At 39.9% G+C, this 25,482-nt stretch overlaps 1 protein-coding gene across 1 annotated transcript in view; it reads left to right on the forward strand.

Annotated features, from left to right (window-relative positions):
- Positions 1-7,728: 7,728 nt before the first annotated feature.
- Positions 7,729-25,482, forward strand: part of elp2 (elongator acetyltransferase complex subunit 2) — a 36,953-nt gene continuing 19,199 nt past the window's right edge. The window contains exons 1-10 of the mRNA XM_074687160.1: positions 7,729-8,101; positions 8,239-8,317; positions 8,937-9,007; positions 9,107-9,251; positions 10,855-10,932; positions 11,223-11,287; positions 11,407-11,473; positions 17,550-17,696; positions 18,013-18,108; positions 19,663-19,763. Coding sequence (XP_074543261.1) covers positions 7,886-8,101; positions 8,239-8,317; positions 8,937-9,007; positions 9,107-9,251; positions 10,855-10,932; positions 11,223-11,287; positions 11,407-11,473; positions 17,550-17,696; positions 18,013-18,108; positions 19,663-19,763 — 1,065 coding nt within the window. The 5' untranslated portion in view covers positions 7,729-7,885. The remainder of the gene's footprint in view (positions 8,102-8,238; positions 8,318-8,936; positions 9,008-9,106; positions 9,252-10,854; positions 10,933-11,222; positions 11,288-11,406; positions 11,474-17,549; positions 17,697-18,012; positions 18,109-19,662; positions 19,764-25,482) is intronic.

Here is a 25,482-nt window from a genome sequence, read left to right on the forward strand (position 1 = left end):
ACCACAGCACGCACACACCTTCACCGCTGGCTGCCTAGGTACAAGTATGGCTTTACTCCACTTAGTTTATTATCTATATTCTAAATGCATGTAACTTTTAGTATAATGTACCTACTCATTTAACTTAATAACTGTGCATTTCAAATGCCAAAAATGAGTGAGTTGGGCAAATCAGCTGATAGATGAAGAATATGTTAGGCTGTTAGGTGCAGCAACAACAACAAAGCATTTAGTTCTCTATTGGACTTCCCAATTCAAAATCATCACCCATTCATACAGAATTCAGAACATCTTACATACACAACTATTTAGATCTCAAACATTCATGTTCCATCTGCACAGATTGCACTGAATCATATTGATTGGTCTTTCTAGATTAAAACATTCATAAGTCCCATGCAGATTTCAGAGGACTTTGCATCTAGTGCCCATACAGAGAGGGAGTGAGAGAGAGGAGTGATGCTTTTCTGGCTGCACAGCTCTGGTTTGATCCTTGAGACAAAGAATCCCACATTATCCCCCGGAGTCTGAGAATCCCTTATCATCCTCTCCAAATACACACCAGAAATGCCAATCAAATCCGGCTGCACTGACTCAGCCACATGGGACAGCTTCTCTGAGTAGAATGCAATGCCTGTCTTTAAAAGTGGCTAACTTTTCCCCTTTGCCTGTCTGAAAGACTGAAGGGAGCTTTAATTCACACGATCGTATTCTGGAAAGGGTTGCAAGGACATCCCAAAGTGATTATCTGAGCTTTCATGCTGATCTGATTTTAACTCAAATAAGGAAGAATGCACACATTCTCATCAAAAAGTATCTAGTTCACAAGCTGTTAATTCCTTTGGGGGTTTTTTTGAAAACTGTCTAACAAAAGGAAAATCTCTCATCACCAACAAGTTTAGGCTAGAAAAGGTTTAGAAACATCTGTTCACAAAACTTCCCCGCAAACCATCCATAAGGCCTATTGTAATATAAGAGATTTTTCATGGAGAACTGTGAAAGTTGGACATAGACGCACATTTATTTTGATATTTTTTATGTTATAAGAAGAAAGTTGTGAAGAATGAGTAAAAACCCTGAACTGATCATTTACTAAATCATATACAAATACTGTAGATGCATCTAAAAAACTCCCTGCTTCCCCAAACTAATTTCACAAAATGATTTCTGAGATGAGCAATACATTAAAAGAAAAACATTAAATCCAAAAGGACAAACCAAAACATTAGCATAAAAAACCTCTGAGGATGCTTTAAGTCTGAAAACAAGTCTAAAGAATATCAAAATTACACATTATTTTATTCAACAGTCAGTTCAGAGCAACAATCTGATTGGATGAGAAGATTTCCGTGGATTGACCACATAGAGTATAACATCATTGGGACACTTAGGTGTTCCTAACAATACATGTTGTTAGTTTAACAGCAGATGATGGCTGTCACTTCAGATTCACAAAGGTCTCAAAATCAGCTATCCACAGACTTCCATTTCACTTTTAAATGATAAATGGTCACACTTCTTTTTTTTCTTAATACAATGATTGTAGTAGACTGTGTAAAGCATGGTTGAGTCTCCTTGACATTGGGAATTTGTTTCTGATGTGAGGTTTAGGAGCTGATCTTCAACAGGTGCCATATTGGAAATGTACAACCTGACTTCAGTTGATCTTGTGTGATATGAAGAGTTGGGTCTTCAGCCTCTTCCCTGCCAGCTACAGTGTGCCCGCCTTGTTAAAGCCTGGTGTCTAATAATAGATAATAATAAAAATAAATAAATAAATAATGAAAATAAGAATTTTAAAACCCAAAATGTAATAACTGACCCATATGTTAGGCTGATTATCTCAAAACATAACAACGTTTTGCCCAAAATGCAACAACTTGTTAGATTTTGGGTCAGTTGTTACATTTCAGGTTTTATTACATTCTTTTGGGCATAGTACTTTTGTTGCATTATCGACTAGATATTACATTTCAGGTTTATTTTTTATTTTTTAAGTACATTTCAGCTGTTGTGACATTGTGAACCCTAACTCACCTATACATTAAGTCTCCTTTGAGCTCAAACGAGCAAAACTTCTAAGTTTGTTAACTTCGAAACTAATGAGTAACAAGAAAATTCTCACTCTTTGAAGTATATGCTAAAAGCTATTTAGACTCAGATTTATTTATTTTTTGTAGCAGGCTGTAAACATGTTCATTTTCACCAGCCTCAAGCCTACGCTCCATGAACTGCAGTTCTTAGTATCCACACTGGCTTCATATTTTATATTTCAAGCCTAGAGGCTGCTTGGTGATGAGCCACGTACACTATACTGTGGGTCCATGACTTCTTCTTATTTAGTTTTGAAATATTATCAGAAACTGAAATGTGTCATTTGTCTGCATCAGAAGCCTTTTACGCTTTTGTCCGAGGAACAAAAGTTTCATCCACCCGAATAATGGTTCCTCGTCTTATTTCATGACCCACTGGCTCATATCTTTATCAGGCTTCAAAATACTTTATAGCTGTCTGTATCCAAGCCTGACATAACTATTGCCAAATACTCTGTATCCCCAAGTGGCTTCGGTTGCTATTTCTAACTTTTACAAGTGCAGCAGCTAGATGACAAGTGGTGAGCAACACTTCATTTTACAAACACAGCAGATGGCTGAGAGCAGATAGGGCTTATAAGCTCTGTGGTACTGTTAGCGAGGGCTTTTTTTCCGTGGCTGCTTTATCATCAACTATGGTGGCTGGCTAGCACTCCGTCAGCACTGAAGACAATGGCCTGTGTGTGTGTGTGTGTGTGTGTGTGTGTGTGTGTGTGTGTGTGTGTGTGTGTGTGTGTGTGTGTGTGTGTGTGTGTGTGTGTGTGTGTGTGTGTGTGTATGTGTGTGTGTGTGTGTGTGTGTGTGCAAATCCGTCTCATGCTCTCATTCCCAGCCAGTATTTATTTAAAACCCCAGAGCTACGCTTTAGTTTAACCCTCCCTGTTTACATAGGTTCTACTTTAAACACACACTCACACAGACACACACATGAAGCCACACACTGCTTCATTATGAAGGCATGTAAGCAGTTTGGCTTCTATGTGTGGAAAGGGTTGTGTTCCACTTTGATGAATGGCTCGACTTCTAACTTGATAATATCTGCCTGTTTTTTGTTAAGCTGCCTTGAGGCTCTCTCTTTCAGTGATAAGATGATAACATGCCAACACTCGGGCTGCTTGCATTGTGCCATATCAACTTGTGTTGTGTTGAAGGATTCTGGTCACCAAGAATAAGTTTAAGAGGCAGAATGTGACAGGAAACTTGAGCCATTTTGTAACATTTAAGAGGAGATAGTTAAGTTATCATCCAGACAAGTTACTTACAATCCACAGTCCCAAACAAACCTAGTGGTGTGAATATTCTCATTTAATTTGTCAGTACTTCTAGCTGCTTGTTTTTCTAAACAGTATCCAATTTGTGCTGGAATATTCAATGTTTGCTCCTCTGCCTCTAATCTCTTTTAGGCACATTGCATTTTGAGAAGTTGCCTGAAAACCCATGCGGGAAGAAAGTCCCTTTTCTGTATCCTCATCTGCAAAGTCCAGGGTATAACTCATTAAATAAAAAGATGCTTATGCGTTGCGTGATTGTGTTGCTAACAGCTGCTACTGTCTCTTAGAAGTGCTGACTTTCTTTCTCTCTCACTCTCTCCCTCTCTGTGGATCGCTCTCTCTGTTCGTACAGCTCCCGGGACAGGAACTGCTGAGCTTAAAGAGATAGTGATTTTGCACACTGCAAAATGTAAAATGAGTGCACTCGGTTATATTCCCCAGCTGGTTAAGTAGATTGAAATTTATGTATTTAAAGGGGGAGCTGTGGTATGGAGCTAAAGGCCTTTTTTTCTCTGAATCTTATAAGAAAACTCTTATCTCAAGAAAACATTTTAGGTTTGATTTAGTATAAGTTTTCACATCACAGTTGATCACACCTCATACATCTGCACTGACCAAAGAGGCCTCCGTTGCCAAGAAGAGGTTAAACTGAGGTGAGCTTTCCTGGTTGAGCATTTACTGGCCTGTTTTTACTGGCTGACCCTGAATAGTTTTACAGTTTATAGCTTCAGGAGTTGTTTCAAATCCTTAGTCAGTTTAATCCAGGCTGGCTTATAAGTGTTTGTGTTCATGTGGACTCTGGTCAGGAGAAAAGACCCAGCTGCAACGCAAAATTTATACACCACAGAATTAGAAATCAGATAAAAATCTGGGATTTCAATATGTTTAAATAAAACAAAACACAGCAGCAGTGCTAACAAGGCATGGGTCATCTGTCACTTAACACTCTCCTCCTGCCAAGCAGCCACCCTCGGGGACGAGGCTAATTTAATTGCCTGTAAACAAAACCAGGCGGCAGCAAAGTGCCATGTGGATCCTCATTCCAGTAATCCTGGCGTTTTTCACAACGCCATTTTCCTGTTGTTACATAATCAGTGATACCTTGCATATAGTCATTATCTTTCAGTTACCATCCAGCACTGCTTTGTCTGAACACAGCCTCATTTGTCCAAGATGCAGGCTCCACTGTCTGACATAAAAGCTCATGCAAGAAAACAAGGATGTGTGGACATGTAAGACACAAACAGACACATTATGCATGAGCCGTACATGCAGCTCATTCTCAGTACAGCACAATTTACTCAGAAAAAGTAAGAACAAAACGACCTGTCAAGCCGAAGCTTGAATATTTTTATCTGATAAAAATGTTGAATTTTCAAGTACCTTTCATTTTCTAAAAGATGATGGTGATTCTTGCTTATTTTTCTGTGCTGTAGAACCACAAAGAGTTTCTAAAAAAGAATAGGTTAGTGGGATAGGAAAAATGGTTATATGTCCTTTAAGAGGACAGTTTGATTTTGATAAACCTTGAGTGGATGAATTTATGTGGATGAGCCAAAGATTAAATACAACTATCCAAGTCTCAAAGGATCATCTTAATATATTTTTTTAAACTCATTGACCTGATGTCTAAACTCCTTAGATATGAAGTTAAATATATTTACTTTTATTTTCAGAGTTTTATTTGTGCTGTCAAACAGTTAACTTTAAAAAACATCTTTTATCCCTTAAATTTCCCTTGTGTGTCACATTTCCAATCCCATTACAATTCAATGTTGGCAGCATCAAGCATTTATTACCAGCTTCTTGAATTGAGTTCTTTACTGTGGCAACTTGCATTGTACAACACAGGAGCTCTGTTGACTTTTATGTTTTTTATGATGCAGTCGGCTACTCACATCAGTCTGGTTAGCTGCACCTGTATGCTTAGCTCTAGGCAGCAGCTCAAGTGTGATCGTATTGATATTTTTATTACTGAATTTAGCACAAAATGTACATCACTTCTGACTTATCTGCCAAGCGATTTGGTGTCCTTTTAAGTAAAATGTGACACTCAAAAGCTCAGTTGTGTCATAATGGTCCATCATGGTGGCAGCAGGTGGATGAAAGGCACTGCAGTAGCTTAGCAAAGGCATGCAAAAAGGAACAAATAGCATACAGTTACACAAAAGATGTAATAGCTCTGACCTTAATCCCTTAACAGGACAGGCCTAGTACTTGTATTTGTGTACCAGCACAAACCTGCATGCTCACCAAGACAAATAAAGATCCTTCTACTTTTACCTTTAACTGACTGATCAGAGGAAGTAAACACATTGGACTGTTTTAAAAATACTGTTTCACCTGGATTCTTTTGACAATTATAGTAAATTGAAGGAGTCATTACATTCACTCAACCACAGTCAAATTATGCTTGTTGTTGGTGAGTGAGAAATGGCACTTACAAAGAAAGACCCTTCAAGCTGCTTGAGGATGTTTCATTTCAAGAGATGAACAGGACATCTTTCTATCATCACTCAGCCTCTGAATAAAGTTCATTAAAGTTAATTTAGTTTCTGGGGCACATTCAGTCAGAAGTGGAGTATTTGATGGCAGCACATGTTAGAAATACATGATTAATGATGAATTTTGAAGGATATTTTGCCACTACAAAGCAGTGAATTTTCTGCAGTCATACATTTTTAATGCAGTCTGCAGATCTATTTAGAGGATGTTCTTAATATCGTAGTAAGAATCTCTTTGGTCATATTATTATACACACATCTAAATGGAAATAACATCACACTTTCCCAACTGAGAATGTATCATTCCTTTCATGACATTGTAAAAACAAGCACTAAATATTCAAGTTATTGTAACTTTTATGATGAAAAAAGAGGTTTTATTTCCTCTTACAGATTTTGTTGTCTATGCATACTTACCATAAACTCACAAGATGTTTTTCACCATACATATGTCAAGAATTTGATTTCACTACCACAAACTAACCGATGTTGTTCTCAGTCTGTTGAACACTGTAGCCAATCACTGAGCGCAAATATATGAATACAAAACCTACACAAAGGTGCATCCTCTCAAACTTTGGCGAGAAAATAGATCAAGATCTTTTCCAAATAACTCTCTTGTCTTTCTTTCCTGCAAAGACCCGTTACATTTTATCAAACTAATCCTGGGTTGTGTAAGCAGGTTCGGGGAAGATTAATGTACTGTCAAAGGAGTGCAAAGATATTAGCGATGGTTTTCCAAAACCAGCAGCTTGGCTACATCCCAGCCACTGCCTAGCTGCCTGCTCCTGAAACGAGAGCCAAAGATGCATGGGTATCCTTAACTGAGAGGTCGTCACACCCTGCCAAGTCTGTCTGAATTCTGTCTCCCCCAGACTGACAGAGCAGGGACAACAAAAGCAAGATGAGCACAATCTATTTTCTACACAAGTCTTGGTGACAGTGTGTCTGCTTTGTCTTTGTCACCCACATACACCACGACAAGTCAGCACAGTCAGCGTCAGGCCAAGACAAAATAAAAAGGCTTCTTCCTCAATCTCTTCTCACTTCCTCATATTATTTGGCTCCGTCCCTGGTTGTCTTTGTTACATTGTCATCTATCATATCGTCTCAGGGGTTCACAGATGCCATCACATTCCCCTTCCTGATCATGTCAAGAGGGTGCCAAGAAACCTTTGTGACAAAAGCGTCTCCTCAGCCTTTCAAATCGAAAAGGCCTGGGGGCTGTTTAAAACAAGCAGAGATGTCTGGCTGGCAGCTAGCTCAGCTGTGACCAGTCACCCTCAATCACCCTTGTCAAAGGGATAATCCACTCTGACACAGCGGTGTGTGTGCACCGTGGCATCTAAATTGTTGATGGGGCAGTTTTGATTATACCAAAATGTCTTCAGCCATTTGGTTAGAGAGCAGTTCATACATGTTCCAAAAGGCTCAGCAAAGAATGAATTAGATTATGGGGGTTAATATTTGATTCTGCTCAATGAGCTCATTTTTAATGTATCACCAGTGCTTCATTAACAGAGACCAAAACTTAAGTTATAACATTAGCATTAGAATTTCAAAAGAACAATCTTGCTAATATCTCTTAAATATGACATGACTGATTCTTTTTTGGTCTGACCTTTGACCCCGTGTAAATAGGAGGAAATGTATTCAGAGCACAAAATGGAGATAAACCCATAAATACTTTTTTTAATTAATTAATTTAGTTTTAATAAAACTTTGTAAATTAATTCAATTTTCCAATCTATCCGCTTTCAAGAAATTGGTAATAACAGGGAGCTTTGAATGCCTTCTCAAACTGCAGTGGCCCTGCTTAATTTTGTGAGTGTCTTACCCCCTCTGGTGGACATTGTCCAGCTGTGCATGTCAGTGAGCAGAAGCTCCTCAGTCAGTTTTTGCGTTTGCTGAAAAACTAAAAATACCCACAATGGACTCAGTAAAGCAAGATTTTCAGAAAGGCATCACAACACTTAAGTTTTTTTATAGTCTGTAGTCTTGAGTCAAAATATGTAAAATGTCACGTGCGGAACTTGTTGTCTTCACGGTACAGTTTCACTACAGCCACATTTGCAACAACGCCACAACTTCAGTATCCAAGATGGCGGCGCCCGTAATGGAAACATGCCACATAGCTTGTTCAGCAAACAGGACACCAAAAGTAGTTTCATGGAGTCGTGGAGGGATCATAGCTTTTGGGACATGTAATTCCGTGGCTCTTTACGACCCACAGGTAGTGAAATCTGTCTAATTTCTTCTATAAAACTTTGCCGTTGTCGGTTATCACAGCTAACGACATCCGAACATCCCAATGTTTATACATGTATTTTATTCTCTGTCTGATTAAATGTGGTATTTCTTTACTTTAAGGAGAGAAAAGTTGTCGATTTGTTGAATGGGCATACCGGCAGGGTGAATACAGTCAAGTGGATTCACAGGACGGACTGTGGTGAGTTGGGACAAGGAGGAAAGGGATGGATCTGTCCAACGTTTGTTGAGTCAGTTTCTTGAACACTTGATTTGCCAACACGAAAAGTAATGAAGATATCGTGTATGAAAAAAGACACTTGATTGTAAGCGACACTGCGGATTTAAACTGAATCCCAAGTACAAAGAGGCTGAATATGTGAATGATGCTTAGTCAAATGCTTAGTCAGCAGACATTGCTGGGTAATGTTACGTGGTTCTCACAAAATGAAATCAGCCTTCTGATATTCATTTGTTATTAAATCAGTTTAACATGTGCTGTACCTTCCTGGTGTAAAATTTATTTTCCTTTAAGCTAAGAATACACCATGTTTGTGGCCATGTTGTTAATTTGTGATCATTTTTGGTGGTGCCTGCAACCACAACCATATACATCTCCTTGATATCGTATCTGTCAAGCCTGTCTATGAAACATACACACCATTGTCAAACAATATAGACGTTGTGTTATTATTTTGATGTGATTACTGAAGAATATATTAAACCACTGTTGCTATTTTTCGTACACAAACATGAAAGTCAACTCAAACCAAACCTACACTAAAAGACTGAGTGTAACAGTGTATGTGTCGATTCTGCAGCTCCAGAGCCTCATCTTGTCTCAGGAGCCTCAGACAATCAGATTATCATCTGGGAGACACAGAATGGAAAGGTCTGCCCTTTTTCCTGAAACAGTGTTTCTGTCACAATTCCCAGTGTTTCGGTCACACTTGTTGCAAGTGTCTTCTAAAATTGAATCTGCTGTTTCCAGTTCATACAGTCAGTTCAGTGCAAGGGCCATTCTGGTCCAGTTTGTGCTGTGGATGCCATCTACACAGAGGACTCAAAGATCATTGTGGCCTCCTCAGCCTCTGACTCCTCTGTCAGACTGTGGCTGTGTAGTGAAGCCAATGAAGGTAAGAGACTCATTCATACACAGATAGAGCAGACAAATGATTTTCTTAGTTACAGACTGTGAAGTTGTTGCTATAATGAGGTTGTGAGAGTCTATTGTGCTCAAGCATCAATGTAGCTCATTTAACAGAGTTGTCTTATTTTTATTTGGGGAATTCAAAAGTGACCCTTTGAATACGTAGTCTACTTTAGACCCAGAGTTTGTATCTCTCTATTTGGAGAAGTTCTGTTCAAGAGTTTTAAAAGAACATAGTAATAAACTATGTAGTGTTCCTCGAGGCAGTAAAAGAGAGTGAAGACTTATCCTGGCTTCTTCTTAAAGCCTGAAACTACTTACTACTTACTACTACTACTACTACTACTACTAAAATTACCACAAATTTAAGGTTTTTGTCAGCATTGAATAGCAATAGAACTCTGAAAAAAATCCTTATTGCTTTCTTGAAATTTTTAACAAACCTTAACCCTGTCCTTCAAGACTTACTCTTTTCAGAATCTTTTCTGGAATTAAATTACTGTCCTTCACCTGTAAACAGTTAAGTCAGATTTTTCCTTAAAAAAACATAAAAACAAAAATAAGAATAGCTGCCCCCTAGTAGCAGAAAGAGTGCATTGCCATGGTATTAGCCTCACGTCTGCAGTGCCTCAGAACAGTTTGGACTGTACCCTAGTAATTATATTGTTTTTCCTCCAAACAATGCTTTTTTTGTGTTAGATCAAAAATATTTAAACATCCTGCAGTTTGTACAGTTTCTACAGTATTATTTAGCAGATGCTGTTGTCCAAATTGAAAAACAACACAAGCAAGAATGAAGGAAAAAACTTGAGTGTGAAAAAGTGGTTCAAGTTTGACTGGCTGCAGGTGCTTCCTTCTAGTACCAGAAGAAGTGCCAGTTTTTTAAATTAACAAATGTATATTATTATTATTATTATTATTATTATTATTATGATTATTATTATATTCTTATTATTTGATTATTTATTATAAACTTTTTTTACAGACAAGATTTCAAAAACACTTTTGTTTTTGTCTCTTTATTTTAAGATATTATAGCCCTTACTGTGTGATCTGTACCTGGAAATTTGACATACAGAAAAGCTGTGTTAATTGCAATTTTCTTCAATCCCAACCGACTTGAATAAAAGCATTCTTCCATGTTACAGTTATCAACTTCAGTGTTTTTTTTTAAAGATGTCACAAGTAGCAGCTTCACTTTTTAGAAAGTATCAGTCCACTTGTCAGTACAGATGAATACTGCTGCTTGACAGCCATGGAAGTTGTGAGTGTGTTTGTTTGTATGTGTGTGGTCTACTAGACATAACCTTAGGTTCTTAGCTAGAGTTAAAAATAATAGAAGTGTTATTTTAGAGTTTGTGTGCAGATTGTGGCTGTTTGAAAAGCCCTTGGCCTCTTTGCCTAAACTAGAGGCTGATACAACTGTGGCAAACACAGAAGTAGTCAAAGGAAGAAACTGGCATGCACCCAAAATGATAAAAAAAAACAAAAAGCCATATGAAATGAGTCAGTAAATATACATTATTTAATAATGTACCAACATTAGAAGATCATCAAAGTTTAATTCAATTTTCATGTGTATTCCTTAGCTGAGTGCCTCCATACCTTGTCATTTGGCAGCCGTTTCATGATGGATGTGTCTCTGGCACTGTTGCCAGGCAGCAGAGGTAAGCCTAAGTGATCCTACACAGACGTCATTCCAGTTGTGTGCCACGCACACTTGCACACATAGATATTAACCCCCCTCATGTCATCCATCTTCATTTCCAGCCCTGCTGTAATGCCTGAAACCACATTCGTTATTCCTAACATGACCTGCGTTTGAAGTGTCGCATGTCATTTTGTCTGTTTGAAGCTGTTCTTCATCCTGCTCCATGCTTTTTAACCTACATATAAGTGCTTGCAAATTGCAATTGGTAATATGGCTGCGTGACAACCTAATCCATGTTTCCTACAGTTCCCATACTGGCCTGCGGTGGTGATGACTCTCGAGTGCACCTATATGTGCTGCACAGCGAACAGGTAAATTTGATTGATACTCTCACAGCAGCAGCACACTCATGCATCCTGTGCCAGCCCTTTATTTGAAGACCTAAAAGTCTTCAGGCAGCATCTGAACTTTTAAAACTGTTCCCCAACAGCTCCAGAAAGCTATGTCTCTGCAAGGACATGAAGACTGGGTGCGGGGTGTGGCATGGGCATCCATTGGTGAGCACTACCATTTCTTCCACACTAAACCTGCATGTCTGAAAAAACACATACACATAATGGTAGATTGTAGGCAGGTTGTTCTTATAAAAAAAAAAAAAACTGTCCAATAACAAGCAAAATGTAAAAGACTCCAGTGTTTCCCACAGGATTTTAAGAGACTGTGGTGGCAGAGTCGCTGACCCTCGGCGGTTTTAATGTGTGTGTACGATTTTAAGCGCGATGTATCGCCCTTACAGTAAGTGCAGTTTGGGACCATGGACATGAACGTACGCTGATAAATAAGAACTTACAAAGGCATATCAGAAATATTTTAAATTTGATTCAGAAACAAAACCAAAAACTCACTTACTCACAATATTTTGAAAAATTTACTGAACAGCATTTCAACAACAGGTTATTTACACTATTTCCATGATCTGTGATCCATTATCAGGCTACTGAGAAAGTAGCCTACCGTTATTCTTCTTCTCTGTTGTCCGTTGTGTTTTCATTATTTTTTTTTTCTACAGTGACTGCAGAAAATAGTCTAAATAAATAAAGATGCCTAAATTTGCTGAGGCCCACTTAATCACAAAATTTAGCCTAAATCAATGCAAGATCATTTTCTGACTGATATTTCCTGATATTGCTGTTTATCTGGCTTTGAGATAAATTCAGCTTCTTCCATGCTCTCTCCGTATGTTGTGTTCACCATCTTACGCTGATGTCACTATAAAAATCCCACGGCGCACATGGCTACTTAATATGCACGTACTGATTTGTATTGACCATGTATGGTTATGTTCGGACGTGCTGAAGGCGGGTAACGAGGTGTGTTCAAGTCACCGCATTTACGCTGGCCTCGGCGCGGTGTGGTTTATCACAGGGAATAGCGTGCAGCCGTGTGTACACAGAGTTTGATAGATCTGAATAGAGTGTATATATTTTGGTCGTATGCACGTTTTGCCTTTACGTCGTAAGTGAAACTTAAGAGGACTTTTACACGCTGTAAAAAATGAGGCCCCAGGAGAGGAGACTATGAAATGATAAGCCGCGTCAGCTCGTTGGGATGGTAACAGGTGATTGTACTGTGTGCCTGCACTGACTCTAAATGCGCTATGATATTAAAACAGTGTGGTCTCTCTCGTCATTGAAAGTCTGGAACCGACACGTGCGCGGTGCAGCCGGTCCTCTTCCAGTGAAGGGAGGCAGACAGCGCAGTGAGCTACTGTGGCCACGGCTGCAGTTAGCATGAGCGCTAATGCCCAAAAAAGACGTTGCACGTACCTCAGAGTCAGACTCCCCGCTCCAGTGTCTCTGGAATCTGGTTTGCGTCAAACGTATCAGCGACGTGTATGAGCGTGACCAGTGCGCGCGCACTCTTGTTCTTGCTTGTTTACGTGCGGTAGGAAATTACAGCTGTGCAATGATCTGACCGAGTGACGGATCGTATTTTTTCTCCATATGAGACTGTGGCGGGGCCAAATGAGACTGTGGCGGGCCGCCACAGTCTCATTAATTAATGGGAAACACTGGACTCTACATATTAATGTTATGTATTGAGCTCAGGATGTTTGGTCACAGTTAGGGATGGACGTCGAAAACTGGTTCCTGTTAAGAATCAAAAAGAAATGGTTAATTTATGGTTTATTCATTGACATTGTTAGCATTTATGCAAATGTGTATGAGGAGTTTCAAAGTGATCTTGAAAAAGTCTGCTAGATATATGCATAATTGTAATCCACACTTTAAAGTAAGATCATCAGTGCCAATATAGGTTATTTTGAAATGCTACTTTGTAGTTTCCTGATCGGGTCGAGCAGGACTGAATTGATTTACAGCACTTTAAGTCTCCATGACAACACCACGCGGGGTGACGAAGTTTAGAAGTGAGAAGAGAGACCTGTGTTTTTCTCTTCTTGAAAACGATTTCTTGGATTAATTTTGTAGTGATGGTGAACACAGGAGCTGGATTGTTAGATGGAAAAAGAACAGAAGAGCAGAAAAAGCTAAACAGGAGTGTGACACAGTCTGAGCTAAAGACTTAAATAGCTAAGTTGTTTGTGATAATGTGCTCCAACCCACATGCAGCAGTTATTCTGCAGTGGTCTGTTCAAACTTGAGAGTCTATTAATAAAATTACCTTGTTGCGTTGTATGCGGTAAAAAAAAGTTGTTTTGAACAAAGAAAATTTGTTCCAGAACAAACACACACCTGGTTAAAAGTCACATCTTATGACAGTGTGCATGAGACTTGGCCAGAAGGTGGCAAGGCAGTCCAATTAAAACAGACCCTCCTCATGGCATCTTTTTTTTTTTTTTTTTTTAATGATTTTTCCCTCATGGCATACTGAGAACTCGAAATGTCAAAATACTAACAAGCAAGACAGAAAAAAAGTTACGTGCAGGCTCATGGCTGGCTTCACAGCTACAGCAAGGTTTCAAGCAACTCAAAAAGTTGTTTTGTGTAACATGTCACAAAACAGTACAACAATGTCACATGCAATTTTTACTTATTTTCATTTATTACGTCAGTACCCATTCATTTACTCATTTAAGCAATTTGATCTGGATCTTTAATTTAAGCAGAAATGTTTGAAGTTTTCCAAACTTATTCATTATATGAGGAGAATTTGAAGTTGGTAAACACACTGTCTTTGATACCTTCATCTTTGAGCTTCCGGCTTATCTCTGGTTTATCCTGAACAAGCCTGTAATGATGCGATATGCCACTTACAGATCATTTCTACTTCTGGTTTGATAAAAATAAACAATGAACAGGGTAACATTTTTGAGCAAAACCATTTTTCTACATCACAAATGAATACTCTACATGGAGTGTGTCCTGTTATCAAAGCAGTTACATGAATCTGAACTTCACAACCAGTGCGCTGTTCTCGGGTTTGTGATCCCACATTTTAAGGCATGGATCTAATCCAAGCTCTACTAATTGTGTAACCCTCTTCAAGAGCACTTCATTATGCTCTGTTCTAACTGTGCAAAAGCCATTTCATCTCCTCGACCAGCCCTCTCCACTAGTGTCTCCATCCCACTCACAGTCTATGACCCACTCCATGCTGCCACAGTGCCAGCCAACAAAGAGATGGAGAGAAGTCCATAAGCATGAAATATGTCCATAGGAATGACAAAAACCCTCTCTCCACCGTGACAGGAGCTTGATAAATCAGTCTGTTCTTTTATGACTCAGCAGATGGCAAACAGCAGCTCCAGAGGTGTAGTTTATCATAGCTGATAAACACTGAGGTTCAGGGCATGATGCTAGATTTATGTGTCCATATCTTTTGCCCCTAAGCCATTTGATCAGTCTTATGCATGCCATAAAACTTGACAATTATTAATACCCCATGATCCCATGTTGTTAACCATGCAATTTATTTAAGGGTCACTCAAATTTTTATAGATGGAAACATTATCAGCAGTTATATAGATATATACATTCCTGGAATAATGCAACAAACTTAGCTTCAGATTATCAGCATCTAGCCAGAGGGGTGGTTCTGGTTACATTCAGCACACTGTGTAACAGTCATTACATGAGTGATCAAAGTGGCTGATCCTTAAACCCACACAACAGGGAAGCAATTTGGTTGATCAACAGGAATTTGGCTTATCATGCAACTCAGGCATCATTGCTTATAAAATTTGCACTCCTGATCACTAACCAGGAACCATGTAAGCCAATGCAATCCATATTTATTTGTGTCATTTAGAATTTGGAAAGGTATGGCAACAGATACTGTGTTGTTCCTATCATATCACACTCATTCACCACAGTGCCAGACACAGTGACTGTAAACATCACTTTGCATTAAAACCAGTCCAGCTGTGCATGTGTATGAAGCAGTTAACTGTCCTAAAGGATAAGAGTCATTGCTGTGATTAGCTCAATCTATGCTACATCACATGTCGCTGCACTTTAAGCTATGAGATGAACTTACGTTTTGTTTTAAAACATTGAGCCTACTCCAGACATCTGTGCCCCATTCAAAAAGGCTATAAAGGTATCTGCTTAACTCACACTCATCTGAAGGTTGTTAGATGAAGTTCGCAGAGAGGTGAGCATAGTGCAGGTGGAGCCTGTTCATAGTTTGCAAATTCAGCTGAATTAAACCCACTAAATACCCACTTTCTCTTCACAACATTCAGCTCCCCACTCCAACACTTTTTTACTGCCCTGCAGGATTTGCTGAACAGCAACATTATGCATGTTTATCTTGGCAGGGGATAAAGTGGGCCAGCTGCCATAGGACTAAACCTGAAAATGCATAATGTCACAGTAGGGGAACCCAGAGAAAGGGGCATGCGCTTTGTTTAATACCTGTGGGTTTATTTATTTGGACTGCATTCCTGCTGTCTAACTGTCGGTGTGAAATCTACAATCCCCTGATAACCGCTCTGACAAATAGTTCACGAAAACAGAGCAGGAGTTTGTGTGTAAGCCTTTATCAACTTTACTGCTCTAACATTCTGTAGTCTATTGAAGATATAGTGTCATGTTAGGTCTGCACAATATGCAATAGTTCTCTGTAGATCATTGGGATGAAGATATGAAATTTTAAAAGATGAAGAGTGTAGTGTCATATACACAATAAGTTATAAGTCACAGTTTCTATAATTAAAATGAACTCAGATGCATGGTTTACATTATGAAATACAGTGGGAAAACAAGTATTGAACGCGTCAACTTTTTTCTCATTACATTTATTTCCAAAGCTGCAATTCAAACGAAATATCCACCAGACATTGGTATTAACTTTGATAATTCACACATGAAAAGAAATCACAACGTTAAGTACGATAACACAGGAACAAAGTATTCACACCATGGAAAGGCTGTACACTTTGGTGAGGAAACGCACCATACCACCTGAAATCTGTCAGTAATTATTACTTTAACTTCCAGTTAGTGCAAACCAACATCAGCTGGGCTAGAGCAAATTGATGGTCCTATAGAAAAGGTTGTTTTGTCACCAAGCAGTTAAATATAACCCACCTCATGATGGGTAAAGGCAAAGAGCTCTCTGAAGACATTCGCAACCTGATTGTTGCTCAGCATCAGAATGGGGCTAGTTACAGACTTATATCAAAGCACCTAAATACTCCAGTCAGCACAGTTGGGGCCATTATTCACAAGTGGAAGAAGCACCACCTTACCAGACTTACTTGGTCAGAAGTGCACTCAATGAGCTAAGGACCACCCTGAAAGTTCTCCAGGAAGACTTGGAGGCAGCAGGTACAATTGTTACAGAGAAAACAATAGGCAATGCACTCCATGGCCATGGTCTCTATGGACGCTCAGCCCACAAGACTCCATTCCTCAAGAAAAGGCATGTTGAAGCTCATTTAAAGTTTGCTAAACAGCATCTTGACAAGCCTGTAGAATACTGGGAGAATGTTGTCTGGTCAGATGAGACCAAAATTGAACTTTTCGGCTGTCATACCACATACCATGTTTGGAGGAGAAATGGCACTGCACATCAGAATGACATCTGAATTGTTAATTTTGTTTATTCAAAAAGAAGTATTCTCTCCATTGAAAGAATGTGTATTTACTAAAAACTTAACTAAAAAAGTTGCCAAAACTGTCCAATGTGACAAATGTGATACTAGAAATGTATCAAACAAAATCATTTAGCAGTATTACTTGTGGGTTTTATTGAAAGGGTTAAAAACATCTCTGTTCCAAAAACTTAGGTATATTTGGCTGTTTTTTGATGTGTCAGGCATGTTAATTATACACAGACCTCCATACATTAGGTTTACGCTTTATGTGCTGAACTAGAAAGATTCTTTTTCAAATTCTATCATTTATTTCATTTAATGTGATAAATTTACATATTTAAAATATTTCATGGCTTTAACAAGAATATAATTTATCACTCAGCCCTGCCTCATATGAATGTTCTTCAAGTATTAATAAACAACTGAACAGTGTTGTTCATTAATCAATGGTCCATTTCTGAAAAGCAATCCAGCTGAGTAAATAAAACCAAGGAAACTTTGATAAATGAAGTGAAAAGGTAGTTAATAACGGATGCCTTTCAGTCATCTGGCTCTCTGTCTGCCTCGTTCAGGTGGGGAGCTGTTATTAGCCAGCTGTTCACAGGACTGTCTCATCAGAGTGTGGAGGCTGTGCGCCAAGTCTGGGACAGACGCCCACGCAGGGGACAATCACAGCGTCATCAAAATGAAAGAGGACGTTTTTGAAGTGAAGGACAGAGGTGAGTGGGCCATGCAGGCTTGATTGTTGAAAGAGTGCTAATTGACCAAATGAAAAGACACTCGTTTTGATGGATCACTGGCAAGTGGTGGTTCCAAACCGTCATACACATAATGAGAACGTGTTCTGTGTTTACCTTTTGTCACTTGATTCATGCTTCAATGCAAATGTAGAGCTGCTTGTAGTTGGCATTAAGTTTTCCTTCAGTAAAGAATATTTATAGCTTCTCAGTTAATGGCTGCCTGTCTACTGCTCAAAGACTAAAACTGGTGTTTTGATCACAGTCTTCATCGAGTCTCTCTTTCTTCCTGCCACAGATGTGTCCTCAGTGTTTGCTGTGGCTCTTGAGACGGTTTTGGCTGGCCATGAAAACTGGGTCTATGGTGTTCACTGGCAGCCTCCCGTCTACAAAGGTACAGTGATGAAAAACCTAGACAGCGACTGTTCACTTTGTTTTTGGTAACCAGCAGCTGGTTCAGGATAATAGTTTTTCCCCAACACTTTGTTCACTCATTTTGTTTCTGTAGTTTGTAAAAGTGAATGGATCAGCTTCCGTGCTAAGTTAAGATAGATCCCTTTTCTTGGTTTTTCTCAAAGTGCTCTTACTCATGAGAGGTAGAACATGCTATTTAAAAATATTAAAAGAAACAGAAACAAATGGGTGAGTAAAGTTATCAGCTTAATTGGGTCTCAAGAGAAAAGCTTTTGGGCGTGCCTCTCTTCAAACTCTGGCTGCATTAAAAGCTTATAACATCGAGTTGACTTCACACCCAACCTGCTTTTGTGTGCTTCACACATTGTTATGTTTAGGTTCCCTTGGAAAGTAAAGCTTCACAGTTAAGCTGTAATTATACACAGCTCTGCACATGGTGCAATTATCATGCCTGTTGTTGTAATCACACTTTGTCTTGATTATTTTCCCATCTTTTCAGACCTTATTATGAAACGATACCAAGCATATTTGTGGAAATATTCAGTACCTTTGTACAACATGGTTAAAACACGTTTCTATGGCCCTGACTCTATTACTAGAGAAAGCTTGAATAGTCAGGGATTTTACCATTGACTGTGCCCCACCTCCTCCCATCACACAAGAGTGAAGCCAAAATACTCTCTGTGTTGCCATTTCTGCTAACCAAAACCCATGTTTTAAAAAGCAAATTTAGGATATTTTGACCTTAATTGGATGGAAAAGCTGAAGAGAGACAGAAAGTGTGGAAAGTTGAGTGTAGGAGACATGTAACCCTTGGCCAAGTCCAGGAAGCGAGCCAGCAACTGCTGCCATTGACTAAAGCCTCTACATGAGGTGCATACTGCTATATAGTAATGGGCAGCCAAGATTGTGCAGTCAAGTTACCACCAGTCTACAGTCGTAGATTTTTGTGGTGTTTAAAAGCAAAAAATGTGTCATTTAGTGTTTTAGAATTGCATAACTAATCAAAACCAAAGTCCCCAGAAAACTATTTTTTTTTGTTTTGTTTTACATTGTTATGTTGAGAACCTACCATAAAGAAAGAAAAATATGTTTCTCATTTGTTCTTTGGTTTGGGGGTTTGTCCTCGTCAGTATGTTTACCTTCACTTTTTAAGAGGGTTCATGATGTCAAGCTTGTACTTGCCTTCTTTTTACCTATGAACACATGACAGAAGCATATTTTGTGTCAGTGCTATTATTTATGCTAATGAAGTGTCTCCTACAATGCAACATAAAAACCAGCCATCTAAGTGCTGTTTAAACTTTGTTATGAAAGAAAAAACTTTATAATTTATTTGTTATTTGAATATCTGGGGACATTGCATTATTCAAATGAAAAATAAAATAGTATAAGACAAATATGAACCCATATACCTTCTTTCTATCACTGGCCTTAAAAGTAGAAAAGCAATGGCCTTTTGATAACTGTTAAAGTTTTGGTTGTGTACTGCTCTTGTTTGGTTTTTACATTGTCCCTCTGACTCCCCCTGCAGGTGGTGAGCTCCAACAACCTCTCAGTCTGCTCTCTGCGTCCATGGACAAAACCATGATCCTCTGGGCTCCCGAGGAAGGATCTGGAGTCTGGGTCGAGCAGGTGAGCATTGACCTGAATATACAAAGTTGAGACACACACCTGCACACATGGTATCATGCCCAGTGCACACACAGACCCGCACACCAATTTTCCCACTCTCCATTTCTGCTGGCTTTTCCTTTGAGTTGCTCTTGACATGATCTGGCACTCGAGCCCTCCTTCAGTATTCTCTCTCCTGCTGTCAGTGCCCCTGCGTTGGTTTCCACTCTTGCTGACATTGAGGTGTCAGGAATAGAAGTGATGGACAGTGATGAAGAGCCGCTGAGCCCGGCGCACCACTGTGAGTTTAGACAAGCCGAGGTTGTCCTCCCCCATCTTCCCCGCTATCACTCACTCACACAGAACCCCCTCTTTTACGGCCCGTTCCCCCACACATCCGACAGAGGATGTAGCGGCTGGTGGAGGACTTGTCATAGCCTCTGCCTGCACCGTCTTTCTCCTCTGCGTTTTTTCTCTTCCTTTCACTCCCTATTCCCGCCTTCTGTCATTTTCAGTCCTCCACCTCCTCTTTTTTCACCACTTGCCTCCTTTTTTTCTTCTCCTGTCTAGTCTCCCTCTCTCATATTGTCTCTCTCCTCCTCCACCTCCTCTCTCTTATAGCTCCCGACAGCTGTTGTTGTGCCAGAAAGGGGCTAAAATTAAACACAAGTGTGGAAGGCAAAGAAAAAGCAGTTCTCTGCTCATCTGCCCTACAGCACTTTAAAAAAAAAGTCTGGCTAATTCTCAGGTGGTTCAGGAGTACCTCAGATTAACTTCCTCGCACCCTGCAGAAACACATACACCAGCGCAGAGCTGCAGACACGAGCTACTTACACAGACGGGCTCATAAATGCCGACTGTGTCCCCCAGTACACATACACACACATTCATCTGCTCGTATACAGCTCACCCTGCCATGCCATACACTTTCAGTGTGATCACACTGTGATGAGAAAGATTCCTCACTTGATCAGTTACATTTCTGTACCTTTGATCTCGTCATTTGCATCGACAGCGACACGCAGGAGAGACCAAAAGAAGGAGCAACCATGAAAGTGTTGATTCTCCTCTCTTACAAAGGAACGATGATTAACGCCTGAAGCCAGCAAGGATGTCACATATTTTTCTTATTAGACAAAAAGGTGGTCAGTGGAAAAAAGGAAAAAACAGCTGTGGGTGTTTGAAATCAAGTCTGGTGTTATGCTATTCTCCCTTTCCTCAGCCTTTTCTCCTTGATCCCTCTAAAAAAAAAGAAATGAAAGTAAAGCCATACCTGAAATAACCTCAGTGTTGAGAGCCTATGTATAAAGTATGAGTCTCAGCTCCATTTCTTTCCTTTCTTTTTCTTTTACATCTGACCTTTTCTTTTTCAAATGTGAGAGCCAAACTCCTTGCGCTGACAGCCTCCCTGCCAATAAAAGAAGCTTAATCTTAACATAAACACAGCTGCACGTGTGCAGAAAAGAAATTACGGTGAGTTATTCTTAATATTTTATTTCTGGCTGTCCATGTCAAGCAGAATTTGAGAACTTGAGTGTATTTTTTGTGTTTTTCATGATCTGAACGTGCGTCAAAAAGACTTCCCTACAGGATGTTGAAGTTTTTTGGCAGAGCAGATTTTGCATGGCTAAATGACCAGCCATGTGTGTCTTAATTAGCTGATTTTTATAAAGAAGAGCTCCACTTCTTCACGCTGATTAGAGTAATTGGTGAGATTTAATGGAGAGAGGGGTTAGCAGTGGGGTGGCCGGGGCCCACTGCTGCGTAAAGCACATCTTACTAACGAGACACGCTGGTAATTAACATCTCAGACTGACCACAGCGGGCCACTATAGAGCCTGGAGGGACTGTCTGTTTGTGTGTTCCTGAGATAACCTATTTTCAGGGCTCAGCTTGTGCGCTGTCCTTAAGTAACATTTGACCTAAAAACAAGTCTAGAAAAGCCACAAAAGAAGTGTTTTTATTCCTTCATAACCTACAGATGTATGTTTAGGCAGTTTTCACTGACTACACCAGAATTCTCCACACAAAAAAACACATTGCCAGTTCCTCATGAAAATGTTGTGTTGCCCTTTGCTGAAGGTTCAGTATGCTGTAGCGAGGTGAGGTTACTGTAGATAAACATTGTTGCTGATGGGGTCAGATCAATCCTAAAACAGGGGAATGATCACTTTTAAGAGACAACACAACATTTTGATGAGACATGTTTTTCCCTGGTTTCAAAGAAAAGAAGTGCAGATGTTGTGTAGTTTCTGTTGTGTCTGCAGTAACTTTCGTTACTTGTTAATAAACATAGATTCAAACAGGGCTCCTCCTCTTTGGCTCAGTGCCATTGGCAGCGCACACTGCTCTGATCGTGACTACATGAACACACTCATTAGCCTGGCAGCCACCTGTAACATCACATAAGAGACTTGAGAGCTGTGCACCTGACTTGGCATGTAAGCACAAGCTAATCACAGGTTTATTTGACACATACCAGGGCCCTGTTCTACGAAGCAGGATTACTGCCTAGCGAGGTAGCTTTGAGGATAGGTTTCGGATTCCCTGTTCTACGACACTGGATCACTCCTCAGCGAGGCGAGTCTTCATGGCAACATACGCTGAACGGCTAACCTGCTCCGGGGCAGGTTAGGTTCCAGATTGAACTAGCGGACTATAAAAACCCCGCCCACTGACCAATGAGCCCTCACGAAAAAATGGCTTGTCCATTCTTAGAGGATCCTGTGGTCATCGGAGCCCGCATTGTCCGAGGAGCAGTTTTCAGGGACCGCACTGACCCCCTCTCTTTTTCAGATGACCACCTTTATGAAAGTTACCGGTTTTCCAGGGAGGGGTTGGTAGTACATGACATTTTCTACAGGTAATTAAAAGGAATGAAGAACTCTCATTGCCGTAATAAGATCTTCAATGCCAACACTTCTGTTCCATGACAATATTTTATTACCCTCATTAAAATTGTGACAGGAATGCATGTAGGGCTCATGTGGGCTACATATCGCAAAAAATGTAAACACGATAGGAATGAACAAATGAATAAATTCATCTAAGAAATAAATTAGGTATGGTGCATGTTACAGTAAACCTGCATGTTGAACAGTGCTATTTCAGGATGATAATGGCACAAAAGATTTTTTTTTTTTGCACTACACTTAAGCATTTAGACTGTCAGCAATTTTCTGCCAGCATTCCTTCCGTGCTTTAGCAGCGGCGACGGTGTTGCTTTTAACGTTAATTATATGTTTCACCTCGTCATACTTCCTCGTGATCACCTCCTGCTCCTCCTGTGTGAAATATGTGGTCCTTCTTTCTCCAGCCTGCTCTGATGCTCCAGACTGCTCCATGTTCGTGATTGGTCAGATGCAGCGGGCTCCGCCTTATATGCGTGCACGCGCTCATTGCCTAGTTGGATCCACTTATGAGGTTGATAACCGGCGTCGTGAAACCGTGTAGCGAGACCGCTGGCTACCGCGCTCAGTTCAGCGCGGTAGCTCCAAGGCTATCTCGCTAGGCTGAACTTGCTTCGTAAAACAGGGCCCTGGTTGGCAGAAAGCTAACTCGTCCCGTGCTGCTCCGCCAAGTTCCAAAAACCAAGTAAGAGGTTGAGTTTGCTTTGGTTGTGTTTTTGATCCTCCGTGATACATCCACTATCATAGCTGCTCTAACTAGCTTCCACTCCCTATGATAAGCACACAAAGTGGGTGCGCTGTGATTGGCTGATGTATCCAGGCCCACTCCCTGCCCAGAAATGTCCTGAAACAACCAAAACATCAACATACAGGCTGAGGAGAGGTTTGGGGCACACACAGACACTAACATAAATATGAATAGAGGCCTGTAGGAGACAATTCATCAGAATTAGTCCATGTAAAAATTGACATTCTATGTTTTAGAGAAATCCTGCAGACCCTACCTGAGACAGTGGATTTCTGAAAAAAATTTTGGACCAGCTTCCATCAGGAAATCTGCTCTTTGCATATAACTAATCACACAGCAATTTAAATTTTAAAGTTGTGTCTGTTGTACTATACCATATATTTCTGCTACAATCAAATGATTATAGTGTTTCACAGTCACCTTTGCAAATTCCTTTGCAGATATTGAAATAATCATTTCCCCCTTCATTAATATCCAAAAGTAAACAATTAATCAAAAGTAGAGAAAACAAACTTTTTTTTTTGAGATTTTGCTGTTTAAACTGTCTTTGCTGTCTTGAGCTGTCAGACCTGATTGTTTACAATCAGTTTTTAACACTGAAACCTTCTTACACTAACTTAACACTGAGGATAAGGGTATGATGTCCGCCCCCCTTGAGCTTTTCCTAGTTGTTTTGCACTTTATACTTTGACTTTAACACTGTAAATTCCCTCCATTGTGGGACTCATAAAGGAATAGCTCCTCTTACCTAATGCATTTTTGAAAGTTGTCATTATTTTCAGCATTCTTATGTTGAAACACAAAAGGTGCCAACTGATTAATAGAAAACTAAAGGCATTAAAATGGTCTTAAAATAATCATTGCAGTATGAACTTAAGGTTGTACTTTTCAACATGGAGAAGATTTGAAGGGAAACTTTGTCGGCTGATATTTGGGTGTGAAAAGTTAATCTGAAAACTCTGCACTGTTTGGGTTTTCCCAGCTTAGCTGAGCTCATTTAGCTCTTACATCCTCTCGCTCTTTTCTTCAAAGAATGATGTATGCCTCCCTTTTTCTGCTGCCCTTGTTTTATTCCTCCCCCTCACCCCACCGGCCAGGGTTGATAAGGCCCGCCGTTCATCTGCATTGTTAGCCCCTCTCGTAAACAAGACAGATGATGGCTTTATGCCTCCGTGAGTTTTTACATGATTTACAGTCGGCTCTTGTGTGCAGAATTTAAAAATTAATCTGCTTAATGTTGCATCTCGTTCTCTCTCAATCTCACTATGTTTCTGGCTGACCGTCCCTCCATCCTCACTGCCTGTCTCCCTCCCTCTCCCTCACTGTATGGCTGGAGGAGGGTGCTATTCAAAGTAAAGGCATGCCTTTATCGCTGTCATTAGTTCCGCTGTGTTTCAGCCTGCAGATAGACGTTATTTTGAAGGTCATTGGCGACCATCGCGAGCCAGAAGGCCCTTTAATTGAGGACACCACTTTACTGCAATATACAGTGGACGGATATGCTTTTTGTAGCCTTAAGGCGTGTTTGTTTTACTGGTAATTGATTTATGCACATTTATTTGTGTGTTTCTTCTGCATTTACTACTGAAGATTAGCCTCATAAAAAGTCAGCAGGCTAAGCCGTGCGTTTTCCAGATTGTAATTATTCACGTCACTATGCACTTCTCATATTTCCTTTAGTCCACATCATTTAAAGCACGAGCTAATTAAAGATGGAGAAGATATTATGAGGGTGCATCTGGTAGGAGAAGACGATGCTGCTGAGGGAGGAGTGTAGTAGTCTCTGGAGTTTGTTTTTCTCTTATCAATGTGAATAGATCCTCCCTCTGGGTGCAGTATACCTGCATGGCCTCAGGGTCAGATAAAGCTTATAAATGTTGAAACTTCTCACGGCAGGGAGACACCTGTCGGGTCAGCTTGCAAACCAGAGAAGAATTACTGCTTTGTTTTTAACTTGAAGGGTAAAGCATTTGGGTACAGAGTCAGGTTGATACCTCTAAAGATTTCTGACAGAACTTAATCAGACATCTATGACTTCACATGTTTATAAATGTTTCTATCTCTCAGCCAGTTAATTGTGAAA

This window comes from Halichoeres trimaculatus, unplaced genomic scaffold, assembly GCF_033239565.1.
Source record: "Halichoeres trimaculatus isolate MK-OKI-2021-1 unplaced genomic scaffold, fHalTri1.1 fHalTri1_scaffold_14, whole genome shotgun sequence".
Classification (NCBI taxonomy): domain Eukaryota; kingdom Metazoa; phylum Chordata; class Actinopteri; order Labriformes; family Labridae; genus Halichoeres; species Halichoeres trimaculatus.